The sequence below is a fragment of the Talpa europaea genome, assembly GCF_964194135.1.
Source record: "Talpa europaea genome assembly, chromosome: 13".
Classification (NCBI taxonomy): Eukaryota; Metazoa; Chordata; class Mammalia; order Eulipotyphla; family Talpidae; genus Talpa; species Talpa europaea.
In genome coordinates this window covers 7,898,448-7,914,222 of record NC_140080.1, presented here as the reverse complement: position 1 = coordinate 7,914,222, position 15,775 = coordinate 7,898,448, and the positions used below count along the sequence as shown (strand labels likewise).

The following is a 15,775-nucleotide window of genomic DNA, read 5'->3' as shown; positions in this document are numbered from 1 at the left end:
TTCTCTTTATGTCTTTTTAAATATATGTACACATACGTCTATATGCGTATTTATTTATTTTATCTGGGCTTGCTTTACAACACTGCAAAAGATTTAGGGGAACAGGTTCACACCTCCTCCAGTGGATGTTACCCACCACACCCACCACCAGCACCCATAGTCCTTCACCCTAGGCCATCGGGCCCCCTCCTCCCCAACCCACTTTGAGAATTCATATTTCTAGTGTTTGTTTTGTTTGAGTTTTCTCTGTTCCTTCTTTTCTCTATATTCCACATATGAGTACAATCATCTGGTATTTGTCTTGGGTGAAAAATTCTTATAAGGGAAGTTCAAAGAACATTATAGAAAGACCATTTATGTCGTGGGGGAGCCCATAGCACTAGCTTTTTTTTTTAAGATTTATTTTTATTTATTTGTGCATACAAGAACTGGGGCATATAGGCCAGAGGTGCAGGGGGTGAGAGGATTCACCAGAGACAGAGTGGGAAGCAGAACAGGCAGACTGACCAAAATACACTGCTAAGGGGAGCAGCGCGCAAGCCAGGAGAGGTCTGCTGTGCCATGTGGATTGCTCCCTGGCCCAGGATGGAACTCATACCTCATACCATTTGGCTGTCAATAGCTTGATAGTACTAAGACTTTAACCCCTGAGCCACCAGGAAGGCCCCACAGCACTAGATTTTACAACCATTTCTTTCCTTAGCTTTTCCTCTCCTCTCTGCTTGAGGCTTCTCCCAGCCGTGCACCCTGCAGTCTGCATTCCTACAGTGTCTCCTTACTGACCTGTGTGTCCCGTGTATGCCAGATCTGCTCTGAAACTCCCTTTTCCTTTGGTTGTTTCATTTCTCAAACAAACAACTCCGTATTTTCTCCACAAGAAAATAATACTTAATAAGTAGTTAGGAAGATGAAATGGGATGATATTTCTAGAATACTTAGCAGGGTGCCTAGAGCATCTGCTGCCTATGGCATTGGGGACCCACTACTGTTATTACTCTAATTATTATGTTTAATAACAAGGAGCAAGCAGAGGTGATCCCTTTTTCTCATATATTGTTTTGTTTTCATCATCCTTTGTGCACTTTTAATGTTTGCACTGAAGTATGTATTTCAGTATTTTAACCATAATCCCTACATAGTTTCACCATATTTAAAAAATAAATAGGTTTTAAAATAAGAAAGAATAATGTCCTTAATAAAGTCTGAATAAATATCACTTTAACTAGCTCTAAAGTTCCTGTTGTAACATTAAAATGAGGCTTTCAGATACCAAAAAAAAAAAAAAAAACCCAGAACGTTGATAAAATGCCTAATTAATGAGAATATCCACGAGGTGCGAACAACCTCAGGGATTGACTGAGAGCTGGGGAAAGTTGGGGAGAAGCTGTGGGTAGGATTTTTTTTTAACTATCCGAAAGCCTCTATATACATCTTGCTTTTCTTCAGATAATGAAAACCACATTGATGAGAAAAGTAATAAAAGATCAAGAGAAGTTTCTTGACAAAATATACACATTAGTAATGTTTAGGGCTAATTTAATTGCTAGTGGAAACGGAGATCTCTATGATAAAAAGTAAATGAATAATATTTATATTTTTAAAAATGCCATGGATAGAAGCGCTATCATTTTAGCTTTCAAAAAAGTTAAAAAAAATTTTCTTTTAAAATATCTTCAAAGGACAAAAGAAAAAACAAACCATTTTCCTTTGGTTTAGTAACCAAAAATAATAGTTCCAGAATTGGCCTCCCAGACTAGAGTCCTTGATTTCAGTATTTGCTTTCCACTTGATTTTGTGTTGAGTGAGAAGAATATAGTCTTTTAGTTATAGCCATAATTGAAAGACACGAATTGCTTTGAAAGCCCAACTCTTTAGAAACCTGGAAGTATTTCAACTTATGGGAAAACCATTCAATGTCGGACCCAATCCTGGGTGTGCTGGAGCCAGCATGCACAAACTGGTGAGTGGTGATTTTCTGCATATCTCTCCCAAAATCTGTGTCCAGAGAGAGCAGCAGGCGGATAGCTCAAATTCAACATGATGGGAGCATGGAGATATTTACATCTGAAGACCAGGAAAAGAAAAGACTACAAATGAGTTTTCCTGTTTGTTTGTTTTTGAGAGCTAATTGCTGAACTATTGCCAGCACCCTAACAACTTAAATCCTTGGGTTCTGTAGACTGACTTCTCTGTCAGTGCAGGGACCTGGTCTGTTCCTTAACTATTGTTATCTCTACAGAACAATATACCAACTAGGAACTCAAAGCCTTTTTGTTTAAGTTATGAACAGAACATCCTTGCAATGTATGCAATGAAAAGCTATAATAAAATTCTTATAAGGGAAGTTCGAAGAACATTACAGAAAGACCATTTATCTCGTGGGGGAGCCCATGGCACTAGCTTTTTTTTTAAGATTTATTTTTATTTATTTATGCATACAAGAACCGGGGTATATAGGCCAGAGGTGCAGGGGGTGAGAGGATTCACCAAATTCTAAAATGAAATTCAAAAATTCATTTTTTGCTGTCTCTAAGGGCTACCCTGGATGAAATACAATACAAATAGTTCTTTTACAGAGGAAGAAACCAAGGTAGGGTACACTCATTAACTTGCTGGAGGACAAGAAGAATTCATTTCTTAGAACTTTTTATGAAAATGCACTGCCTAGTTGGAGTTAGACCGTCATACTGTATGTGCAAATGTACAGAGGCCATGCAAATTAGAGCACCTTTAGATGATGAAGCAGATATTGTAATGATCAATAAGACAAAAATAAATTGCCTTGATGATCAGTGAATACTCCAGCAAAGAATTAAGAAGACGAATGCGAATCCTTAGGAGACTGACCAAGATAAAATCATCTTGCATTTACAAAGTGCCGTCTCTCCACTGGCACTCTCAATTATTAGAGAGTTTCAACAGAAACAGTTATGGTAAAGGGAGACTTTTTTTAGTTAGGTACTTAGAGAAGGAAGTATGGAAATAAAGAATGCAGTACCACACATAGTTGTTCCAAACAATGCACACCTACAGGACAGTGAGGGGAGAGGCATGCTGCAAAGCAGAGGTCAGGACCCACAGAAACTCAGATGCAAAGACGCAAGACACCACAGCAAGGACCTCACAGACAAAGCATGCCACCCCAGAACTCCCACATGCCCAACGACACGGCACTCAGGCCAAACATCTTGGAGAACCAAGATTAAGAAAGCAAGGATTCCTAAGGCCATCAAAACCCAGAACGTGTAGTCTGGGACTGCTATAGTTTCTCGAAGCTCAAAGATGATAAAGCTTATGAAAAATCATTTGCTGACCTCAAGAGTTGCAAGGGAACTAGATTTGATCTTTATTCCTGTACTATAAAAATATAAAACCCCAGAATTAAACAGAGAGAAGATAAAATACCCCCAAAGGACGTTGTCTACCATCCACGGACTTCTTATACAACAAATTTTATATTACGGAAATGTTTAATGTTGTGCTGAAATCTATGATCATCCAAATCAACCCAGAGAATGGCAATATTGAAGTACTAGCTTAATGTTTAACCAAGTAACCATATGTTATTTCAGTAAAATTATCAAAAGTTAAGCGTAACTAAGCAATTTTCCCCACTTAAAAGTGGATAAATAATGACACCCAGGAATTAATTCTGGACATAGGTATGATTATTAATGTAAGTTCAGACAGAGAAGCACACTGCCCATATCATACAGCTAACTGGCAAGTAGAAGAAGCAGGATTTGAAATCGGTGGGCCTTCAGAGTCTGTTGTACTCTCTGCCCATCTTACTGTCTAATTACAGAAATTAGAGTATATAGAAATTCAGTATGCTATTCCGCTCAACAAGTTTGAAATGAATGAAAGGCACCACTTCTTCCCAAGATGACAGGAGTAAAAGTGCAACATAACAACTGTCCTTTTCTTCAAAAAGACAACAGCAATTCTCCTGCTATGTAGCACAGCACAGCCGATTAAGAAGATGGTTTAGGAATATAGAAGTTAGGAGCAAAAGATTTTCAAATGGATTAAAGTATTTTCTGTTACCATTTCATAGTTTTCTATATCCTACTGAGTTTGGGTTCTTGATAATTACAACTAATCAAATCAGAGATGCATAAATCCAGTCTTTGATCTTTGCTCCCAGAAAAACAATCAGTGGTAACTTGCAAACCTGCCACAGAGGGGCCACCATTCTGTTTCTCTGGGCATTTATGAGCAAATATTATCTCTACTATATGATATGGAGCCTTTAAATATTGCATGAGGTTTACATCCAACCCAAGAAAATAATTTCCTTGAAAATGCATGGCCTGTGTTGAAGGACTGCTAAAACAGGTGCTTTCTAAAAGAAGACAAAAAACAATAATGGTAGGAAATTGAAAGAACAGAGACACTCACCCTAGTTTTGGCATCGATCTGACCACCACGATCCAGTAAGAGCTTCACCATGTTTGTGTTTCCCCTTTTGGAAGCCACATGCAGAGGAGTGATTCCATTCTACACCATGGAAAGACCAAACAAGAGCAAGTTGGGTATGACAGGGCATGGCAGTGATGGCTCAGAGGGGCACAAAGGAGGTGGAGACCTATGTGGTCCCCTCATCCAGGGTTTCTATGGTTTCAGTGCCTTTGAATTTTAAGGAACAAAACAGCACACGAACCACAAAGCACTAGAGTTAGAGAATGGAAAACGGAATGAAACTGCATAACTAAGTTAGTCCAAAGCTACAACACAGGTAGTGATGTACACAGTACGTCCACAGACAGAGGGAGCACTTTGGGGTCATAGAAAGGGAACTTCGGATGCTACCTAAGCTAGGGCTGTAGTTCAAATTCTTACTTCTTTCTACAACACCATGCATTCTGAAGCTTAAAAACAGAATACATATATACAAAACATTTTCCATTGGAAAATGGAAAAATGATCTTAAAGAAACTGTCTTCAGAATAGTGCTGTACAGAAATAACATAGCTGCAGTTTAGAAGACTTCAGAGAAAAAAAATCAAAATATGTGGATTCAATTTATTTTATTAGCCATCATCAGTAGGGCAAGGCTATGTCCGTGATTTTTTGAATGTCATCATCTTGGAAATACTCAAGCATTGCATTAACTGATTCTTTTTAAGTATACTGAGTTTTATAATTATCATGTAAGTGAATTCTTCCAATAAAATCAAACTATTAAACATCTAACTCAATGTTTTCTTTAGGTATTTTGGCAAGACTTCTTTTCACCAACTAATTCCCAATTCATTAAAAGAAAATTCCCTGTCAAATTGTATGCCTTATAATCACTGTTGAGACATTGTATAAATGTGCTTGTACATTTTATACTTAACATTTGAACAGTTTAATTATTTATTGATTTGTAGCTGCTCATTCATGATTCATGGCATGATTACACATAACAGCTCATAGTTATGTCAGAATGAATAGCCTCCTTAACTACTGTAAATGATTCCTATGTGTGTGAATTTACAACATTCTGAATTTTCTCTTGGGTAGTGATGATTTCCTGCGTTTTTAAAAAAAATGGAAAATCCTCTATCTTCAGCACAGATCTAGGTAAGCAAAAAAGGGAAACCTTTACTGGAGCTTACTTGTTCTTTAGTAAATTGCCCACGTACTGCCATCTAAAATGAGAAGCAATTTTAATCCATACCCTGGCTGTGAAGTCCACAGCAGCTCCTCGGTTTAGAAGAAGCGTCGCCACATTGACATTTCCATAGTGGGCTGCTATGTGCAAAGGGGTGAAACCACTCTATGGGAAGCAAAGAAAAGGGGAGTCAGTAAATTACCTTCCCTCCATGCCACAGTCACTAGATGAGTGAAGAAATCACATGGTGATTGTCAAGCTAATGTACAAGCAATGCCATTCAGATGATAAATGCTGCAAATAAGACTCCTTATATATCTATCATATGGCAATAAGGTAGTAAATACATATATAAAGAGGTAACTAAATAGCCTATACTTCTTGGTAATATTATTTCTAATGTCATCAACAATTTATCTATTCAGGGGACCCGTTGTTTATACAATACTATGTTTCTAGAAATGGTTAAGTTTTAGAGAAAAAGGAAATAGTATTTAACAACACAAGGTTTCACCCATAGGATTAATAGCATTAGAAAAAAAAAGTGTTTTCTCTGTAGATTGATTCAAAACCACTGTTTTTTTTTTTTTTTTCTTTTAATGTAAAACAGCACTTGGCTGGCATTTTGTCTTTGGAACTATGAAAATATTGTGAGAGACTCGTGCACAGGCTGTACAGTTTATTTTACATAGTTTATACAATCAGGATATTTCCATCCTCTGTGCATTCCGTCAGACTTTGTCACTACAATGAAAAAAAAATTAAAATGAAGTAACATACTTGGCATCACTGTGAACATAAAGGAAAAAAGTCAGCTGCCCCTAATTTTAAATGCTAACTAAACATAATTTTATAGATAGAACAGAATGTGATTAAAACAAGCAGTTAACCATACGGGCAGCAAAACTTGTTTAGCTTAAGAATTCCAACAATTTTAATTGAAAGAAAAGTATATTTCATTTTCTTTTAGGTAAAAATTTAGAAATTTTGGTTGTTTTCGCAACAGAAGCATCATCCACTCTTTTCTTATTAGCATATGCAAAGATGTACTATCTTTGCTTTCCACAATTTTAAAAATTTATCAGATAATAGAACCAATAAAGGCTCTTCAGTGACCACCATATCTTTCAATTTTGAAATTATTTTGCATTGGTCTCTTGCATTTGGGAAAAAAAAACACACCTTTGTTTTCAAGAAATAGTATCTAGATCACAACCACGATTTTTTAAATTCATTTGGTATGTGTTTTGTTAACTTTCTTTTAAAAGTGCCCTAAATAAGCATTCAGGTGCCTTAGGAAACAAAAACTCCTCTGTGCTATCAGCACAACTAGCTGAAAATAATTTATGACTGTGGAGAGTGAGACACAAAATCAGAATAGTAACTATCCTTCCAAACCCAAATGTGGTGAAAATATTTTTGTTTGGTGCCTACGTGCTTCCAAATATTCAAGTCAAATGGAGGGGAACATCAATCTACAACGCGGCTGTGATTTAATAAAATGTCAATTTTTTATATTTTGGGAAATAATTGACTGAATGTTTTTTCATTTTTATCTTGGTATTTCCTGTCACTGAGACATATCCTGAGTGTGCATCTATTATTCAAGTTACAATTTAATTTCAAAAAGGCAGGGTGACTGCTGGTGAATCATTTTCCAATTATTCATGTGTAATATTATTATCTTTCTCATTTGCAAAAATAAACTAATTCACTGTCTGCCACAGCCTCACAGCCATCCATGGAGATGCCTCAGGCTGTGGCTATTGGATCAACCAGAGGGACGAGAAACAAAGCCCTCAGCAGAAGTCCCCCTGGTTAGCATGGGGGGACTGTCCGGGATTACAATGGAGGACATTAATTAATCACTGTCCAGGATTACAATGGAGGACATTCCCTTGTTTGTGTCCCCCAAGAAATATTTCCACCTTACATGAATCTGCAATTCTATAGCTGCAAAAGTGCTGTTTTCAATGCAATGTTTGGAGCCAATATTGCTATCAAAAATGTATCTTAAGCAGTCACTAAAAAGCACTAAAATATCAAAGAAAATAAATCAGTCATGAAGATATCAATTTGTATGATCCAGTCTTGAATAATGTGCCAAGCAGCTGGGCCTTTAAAAAAAAATTTAATTTAGTTTCTGACTAAATCGGTTCCATGCAGAGATAAGTAACAAAGAAAAGATATAAATAATTCAAATCTGTTCACTTCTCAAGGTGTCAATTTGTTAATAAACAAGAGATTTATTTTTAAAATGTACTACTGTCAGTAAATACTAAATGTGAATGCTCCAGAAATCCACAGGTTCACAGCCCAGTCATCACAAAAGCAAAGCTAAAATGGCCCTCCATCAATAGTTATTTGCTTTTGAATATAGGTTAATTTTTATAATACACTTTCAACAATATGTGAGTTAATGACAGTCTCTCTGCAACAACAGCCAAGGAGAGACTACTTACTACACACACTCACACAGCAGTCATACCACACACACCCTACACATTCACACGCTCTCACACACCACATACACCCCACACAGCCCATACTGACAGCCTTCTGAATTGAACGTTTTTGTTGACTGATATCACTAACTTTGGTGTTTGAAAAATAGATTTCATGATAATTAATATAAAACTATAAAACAATCAGACAAAAGCACCTGCTTTATTTACAGCCTGTCTGATATCATTATTGATTACATATAATGCGGTAAGAAAAATACAGAAAATATAAAGAACCACTATGACTAAATAAAAGGACAGAAGGCTGTCCAAGAAACCACACTCACTTTTTGCTTTATAAAACTCTGATCTGAGAATTGTCATTTAATGGAGATGGTATCTATCTCCTGCAGGCAAAAATTAACAGCAAATCTCAGTGAGTGAAATATATATGAAAAAGTCGTTTCATGCTATATTCTAATAGCTATGCAAACAGTTTAACTGATTAAATAATGCTTCATATACATGTTACGTTAAATAACTTTGCATTATCCATTTGTCTTACTTATGGGAAAACTTTCCAAATTAATGTCCTAATAATGGAAGTCCCAATCATTAGTATGAATTAGTGAGTATTTATGCTATATGGGCAAAAAAAAAAAAGTTAAAAAAAAACAAGGTATATTTTGGTATAACAATACCGTACCTCGGTTGTCCTATTCACCATCATCTGAAGCAGTGTGGTGTGGGAAGAAGAGGGAAAATATTACACAGTGAAAGTCAAGGAAACAGTCCGTCTGCTCCATGCAACCGAATACACTGCTCCCACCTGCCCAAGTGCCTCCTACTGAAAAGCCAGCCTGAAACCAGGCCACAAAATACTAGCCTCCAACTTCGTTTCTATTATTTTTGGCTATAGATAAAAGAGCAGATTTCTACAAAGCAGGCCCTTAGCGTTTAAAGAAAATGATCTTTAACTTTTTTGGTTCCTGTGCTCCATAGTTCGTCCCCTTCTTCCTGAAATACCCACTTGGGTCATTTATCTCTGCTGGTGGCCAGCGGTGATTGGCGTGATCACCAGGGCCTACGAAGTCTGTGTGGCCCCCCCAGGAGGAAGCTGGGCTGCAGCGCCTTCCTGCACGCAGGCTCAGCTTTTACCTTGGACTGCACATCCGCATTGTGGTCGTTCTGAAGCAGGAGGGCAGCTGACTTGGTGTCATCCTTCCTGGCTGCGATGTGCAGGGCTGGCAGCCTCACCTTCCCTTTGGTGTCATTTTCCAACAGGATGGCTACCGCCTGGTTGTGTCCTTGCTGGAGAGCCACAGCCAGGGGCGTAAAACCATCCTGCAAAACAGATGAAGGGAGAAGCTTCCATTTGGTCCAGAGATGGAGGTTTAGCCACTTGAGTTTATAATATTCAACCAGGAAAAACTGATTATTTAGTTATCTACATGTTTTTATTTATTTTACTTTATTATTTCATTTTATTTTTTCTTTTATTATTTTTATTACTTTTCTAAAACCATGTAAATAGCATGTTCTTTTCTAAAAATATTTTATTTTCATTTTTTCTTTCATTATTTTCTTATATTACTTTTCTAAAAATATGTAAATAACATGTACTTTTCTAAAAACAAGTAAATAACATCTAAAAACATGTAAATAACATGTTTTTGGAAAAGGACCAATAACAGATATATACTTATCTAAATTAGGATTCAAAACCTCATCTGATTTACTTGCAAGAGTCACATTTCAGTATGGAAAACAGAGAGGAATTAAATTTTCTGTGTACATGAAGGTATATTTTGGGATCCAGAATGAAATGTTACAGAGGTACAGACTGAAGGCGCTTTGAGACAGCTGGGAATGCCAGTGAGCTGAGTTTCCCAAACCACACACTAGAAATGTTAAGTCTACTGTGTGAGTAGAATCACTCTCTAGTACAAAGGATTCTTTAAATAAATGATAGTTGAAAACAATAATATCAAATACATGACACTGCTTTCAAGGAAATAAAATGAAATAAATGCAGCCTTCTTATATTGGCACATTTCTCAGAAGGGCTGAAGCAGAGATTTAGTCTCATATTGTTATCCAAGCTTTGCCTAAAGACATCCACACTACTCTTTGACAGAATTAGTCCAGAAAAAAATGGCCCATGTTATACAAATCACACTGATCTCAGGGGGTAGGAGAAAAAAAATCAGCGCACGCAGAATAAAGAACTTGAAACCATTTCATCCTTGGCAGATGCATTTTCCAGTGACAAGCAGGAAATGTAGTCCCATTAGTAGTTATTTCTGTTAACTAATGAGAATAAACTATCAGAATGTTACTGGCTCCATAGAAGATTTTCTCAAAAAACAAAACAAAACAAAACACAAACAGTTTACTCCCAAAGGGAGTGTAAATGCATTTACAACATTATTATGACCTCTCCTCCAAATGTACAGTAGAAGGAGTTTGTATTTATTTCACCTAAAGACTTAGTTGTCAAGAAAGGAAGTCAAATAGATATTAAAAGTTATCAAGCTAGTTTCTGGAGGACAAACCTCTCTGCCATCTTTCACTGGAGGCCAGGATTTTTACACATTTATCAGAGGGACTGCAGAACGGGAAGCAGGGGACGACAAAGCTGCATACTGTGGGTAAAAAAAGCTGAGGGGAGCCTCCTTCCTCTCCCCCCAAAGTTTCCCACACCCAAGCTTTCCATGGCTGCTGAGGCCTTCTCTCCAAGCTCAAGGGTTTCTGGAGAATCACTTAAAAATCACTGTTCTACACAACCGCTGAACTTCTTCTCCAAGCTGCCTAAGCAAAAATGAGAAGAAAATTGAAAACAAGTCGGTTCACTGGAGAACACTCAGAGGAAAGAGAAAGCCGTGTTCTAAGTTGTCCATTCCAGCCTCTTCTTCTGTCTAGATGACCCAAATGCTTTCAGGTTGGATTACTTTTATTTCTTCTTTGTTGTTGTTTTTTTAACTGTGAATTTTTTTTTTTCACCAAAAACTGGACAACTTAACAGTTTCTTAAAGGGTAATTATAATGTGGAATCTGAAGTCATTTAAGTTTTCATACTGTTACACTAAAATGTATTCATCTCTCTAGAATTTTACTTTTTAAATTAGCTACTTCGTATGATGCTTAGTTGTAGAACCACCAAATCTAATTCAGCCTCTTTGTGTTACCGAGATAAATTGAGGTCTGTAAATGCATCTTCTTTCCACAGGGCCCAAAGGTGTTTTATGATTATCCTCAATGAGCAATGCAATGCTGGTGACATAATGGGAGACCTATACCTTCCTCTAAATCCTTCCTTTGGGTCCAAGAGGTCTCGTCCAAAGAGAAAACTCAGGGGAAAGGCTACTTATCCAGGGCACTTATTGGGGGCAGGATATGCACGGAAATAAATAGGAGAGAGAAACCAAACCAGAAAGCCAGTAATGTTCCCTGTATGAACAGCTCTGGGTCTTCACAACTGGGCAATAATTTTGGTCTTCAGGTTCATTGTAAAGACATTAGAGCTGAACAAGACACCGGCACTAGGCCAGCATATCCAGGTCCCCCTCTTAGTGTGTGGGAGTGTTTGCATTTAGTCTTTGGTAATCCTAACTTTGGGGGAGGAAAGAAGTTGCCAGTAAAACGACATAGATTGAAGGTTCTAGCAGCTGTGGCCACATCGTTCTAGCAGCTGTGAGCATACAACTATATGTCATTCTATGTGCCTAGCAAACAGAGCAGCTTTTCAGTGACCCATTCCTCATGAAAGTGTGTAAATACAGACACCTCTGATAATTTCTGGTGATCAGAAATGATTCCTTTAAGGGACTGATATAGATCCTAATAAAGATCAAATAGTGTTAAAAAGAGACAGGTAGAATTTACTCTAATCTAATTTCAGAATAATATAAAACTCCCATAGTCAGAACATGGCAAAATGACAGAAGCACAATTGCATGTGCGAATAAATTGGTATTAGTACCAAATCAAGGCAACTCATTGAGCTGTTAGCACTGGGTTCATGGCTGAGATTGCAGAGTTCAGTAGCAACATGATTGTTTCCAGCGTATTTGATAGGAGGTACCTGAGATCCTTTGCAGCTGGCTTAAAGAAGATGGTCATTACAATTAAAGATTTTGAGCATTTGGGATTGATAGTCTTACCTCAGTGGCGGTGCTCTGGTTAGCTCCATTTTCCAACAAATATTTCACAACATCGATGTGGTTCTCTTGGGCAGCCATGTATAAGGGAGTGAAGCCATTCTGAGGGCAAACAATGAAAAAGTTATCCTCCATCAGTGTGAAGATTAAACCAGGGAAAATACAAGTCAGGAAAAGAGCAAATACCAATGAAGTAAAATCTTTGAAATGCAGAAACATAGACCTTCACATATACAAATTAATTACTATAGCACTAAAAAAAAATCAAAGGACCCTTATTTAAGTTTTCTAGATTCCTGCTACGAGTAATGAATAACTATAAGAAAGTGAAAATCAAAATCAACAAAAAACTATGAACCAGAGACACTTTTAGGGGGGCGGGGGCGGGAGGGGAGGGATTGGGGTCAGAATGGGGGGTCTGCAATTGTATGGGGAATATAAAAATAAAATTTATTATTTAAAAAAAAATCAAAGGAACCAATTCCCACACACAATTCCTAAAAGAATAAAAAAAGATATGAAGAAAAATGTTTCCTTCATTTCCTGTCTTTATTTCAGGACCAGAGATTCACATTTCTCATCACTTAACACTACGTTAAAACTAAAGATATTTAGTACCTTAATAGCTATGTTATTCGACAATATAAAAGCCCATGTAATGTTTACATAATATATTCAAACTTCTCAATTCATAAACAACTTCAACAGCCAGCATTATCTTGAATGCACACAGTTTTAGTTAACACCCTTAACTCTGTAAATTACTGCTCAGATTGCAAATCTTGTTAAAATTTTTAAAAATTTCCATTTCTTTATTTTACTTAATTGGTGTGACAAATCAGGGAGTGGCTATTACAGATGAACTACTAAAAATTACTTATACTTATCAGTATCTTAGTTCATTAAGAACTCTAAAAAGAACTATACAGAGGTAAAACATGAAAAATTTCTGTATCTATGTTATTTCTCAAAGATTAGTATTTCAACTTTCTGGCTGAGGTACCATGGTTTATATTGAACACCTTTATATTATTATTAAAATACATTCCGAAATTCTATCATACATTCATTACCACATTCATGTATTCAATTATTTACTAAAATGCAACCGCTGGAGCTGGGCCATCACAAGGACACAGTTATAAACAAGACAAACATCTGGGCTCAAAAACATATATTACTGGGGGGGCGGAGCAACATGGCGGCGAGGAGACGCTGCGAGTAAGATCTCCCATTAAAAAAAGTTAATAGGGAGGAAAAGCGGCAGGTCCCAGTGAGAACTGGGACACGGAAGATAAACGGACGACTCCAGCAAACTGCCCGAAGAAGAAAGTTGCCATAAAAGAGGACGAGAAGGGAGGGAAGCGCAGAACCCTGCTCCCCTCCCCCGCCCACAGAGGCGGCACTCTCCGACCGGCAGAGACGAGGGAAACAACAAACCAAAACGCCCAACAAGAAAAACGGATGCAGCAGGCGGGACTGTGAGTGGAAAGGAACTATTTCAGCCACCACACCCCGTGAACGGGAGCTGAGGCGAACCCTGCAGGATCCGCCGCGGAGGTGAGCTCCACGCGCCATTAAAGAGAGCCCCGCCCCCCAGGAGGAGACCAGCACCAGCACACAGCCCCGGCCGCCCGGTAAGCTTGCGCGAAAGCGGCGCTCGGATTGCAGCTGCCCAGGGCCCTGCGCCTGCGACCTAGGCTTGCAGGGAGACGGCGGAGGCCCTCCCTGAGTGAGCAGGAACAAGGTGCCCAGGCAGGGGAGCGGGATTCAAAAGGCGCCATTCCCGCGCCACTGATTTGGGCTACAGACCGCGTCCTGGAACTGAGGGCTTTGGAACTGAGACCCGGGCGGAGGCCCTCCCTGAGTGAGCAGGAACAAGGCGCCCAGGCAGGGGAGCGGGATTCAAAAGGCGCCATTCCCGCGCCACTGATCTGGGCTACAGCCCACGTCCTGGAACTGAGGGCTTTGGAACTGAGACCGGGGCGGAGGCCCTCCCTGAGTGAGCAGGAACAAGGCGCCCAGGCAGGGGAGCTGGATTCAAAAGGCGCCATTCCCGCGCCACTGATCTGGGCTACAGCCCACGTCCTGGAACTGAGGGCTTTGGAACTGAGACCCGGGGCACGAAATTAGGGGCGTGGGTTCCCCACGACGGTGGGGCACAAGGCAGACACAGCACCCCAAAGCCGTTGAGGTGTACCCTACCATCCCCGCTCTGCTCCCTGTCCCACGGGGTGGAAAATCAGCTCCCCAAGGGCTCTAGGAGAGATCTCTGGTGCCACCTAGCGACTTGACCCCAGCACAGGCTACTGAAGGAGCTAGTGGCCAGCTGGGGAGTTAGCCCACACCGGGCCCCTTCTGAACAAGTAGTCTGAGCCCACAGGGAGAGCGAGCACCCACAGCCGGGGCAGACCAGGCGCGCAGAATAGTGTGCCTGAGACCAGAAGCGCAGGGAGTGTGTCCCACATCACCATTTTAGAACAGGGACATTTCTTCAGTAAAGACTACCTGCAGAAGGCTTCCTCAGGAGCCAGAGGTGAGCGGGGGAAGTTCGCCCACGCCAGACCCCCTCTGGCCTGCAGTCCAAGCCCAGAGGGGAGCAGGAACCCACCGCCGGGGCAGACCAGGCGCACAGGGGAGTGTGTCCCCACATCGGCATTTTAGAACAGGGACCTTTCTCCAGTAAAGGCTGCTTGAAACTGACAGATGACTCCTGGAAGAACCAGAGGGGAACAGAGAAGCCCACCCAAGATGCCGGCCAGTCCCAACAACACAGTGTCCCAACGCATACGGCAAATTAGAAAACAGACAGTAGGGAGGAGAAGAACCACACGCAACCTAGCAACTCTCCAGAGAAAAAGCACACCACAAAAAGAAAGCCAGCCCCCAGATTGCAACGACAATAACTTGGAAGAATTTCTGAGCCTTCCAGAAAGAGAATTTAAAATTGCCGTGATTAAAAAACTGACAGAAGTCATAAAGGAAAACAATGATAAGGGAAAAATAATCAACGATCAGAAGAATGCAATTGAGTCCCTAGAGAGGGAAAACAATGGTCAGAAGAAAGAAATTGAGTCCCTAAAGAGGGAAGTAAAAGAAATGCAGGAGATCAAAGAATTAATGGAAGAACTAAAGAATTCTGGGAAAAGCAATGAAAGCAGAATAGATGAAATGGAAGAACGAATAAGTAATCTTGAAGACACAGAAATAAAAAGAACCAAAACAGAAAAGGAAAGAGAAGTACGAAGGAAAAAGAACGAAGAAAGACTTCGGGAACTATCTGACTCCATGAGGAAAGGAAATATAAGAGTTATAGGAATACCAGAAGGAGAGGAGAGAGATGTAGGAACAGAGAAAATATTCAAAGAGATAATTGAAGAGAACTTCCCAAATGTGAAGAAGGAGCTGAAAATTGATATACAAGAAGCAAGAAGAACACCAAACTTCCACGACGAAAGGAAAAATACAGCAAGACACATAATAGTAAAGCTCCCAAGAATCCAGGACAAGGAAAAAATAATGAAGCTGGCAAGAGGGAAGAAACAGATAACATTCAAAGGAAAACCAATCAG

The 15,775-nt window shown here is 39.4% G+C and overlaps 1 protein-coding gene across 2 annotated transcripts in view; it reads right to left on the bottom strand.

Annotated features, from left to right (window-relative positions):
* ANK2 (ankyrin 2) overlaps nucleotides 1-15,775 on the bottom strand; it is a gene marked incomplete at both ends in the record, with an annotated part of 208,602 nt that overhangs the window by 118,266 nt on the left and 74,561 nt on the right. The window contains 5 exons of one of the 2 annotated variants that reach the window (XM_084252160.1): nucleotides 4,402-4,500; nucleotides 5,666-5,764; nucleotides 8,750-8,773; nucleotides 9,202-9,387; nucleotides 12,207-12,305. In XM_084252160.1, coding sequence (XP_084108286.1) covers nucleotides 4,402-4,500; nucleotides 5,666-5,764; nucleotides 8,750-8,773; nucleotides 9,202-9,387; nucleotides 12,207-12,305 — 507 coding nt within the window. The remainder of the gene's footprint in view (nucleotides 1-4,401; nucleotides 4,501-5,665; nucleotides 5,765-8,749; nucleotides 8,774-9,201; nucleotides 9,388-12,206; nucleotides 12,306-15,775) is intronic. The other variant, XM_084252161.1, reaches the window with a different exon arrangement.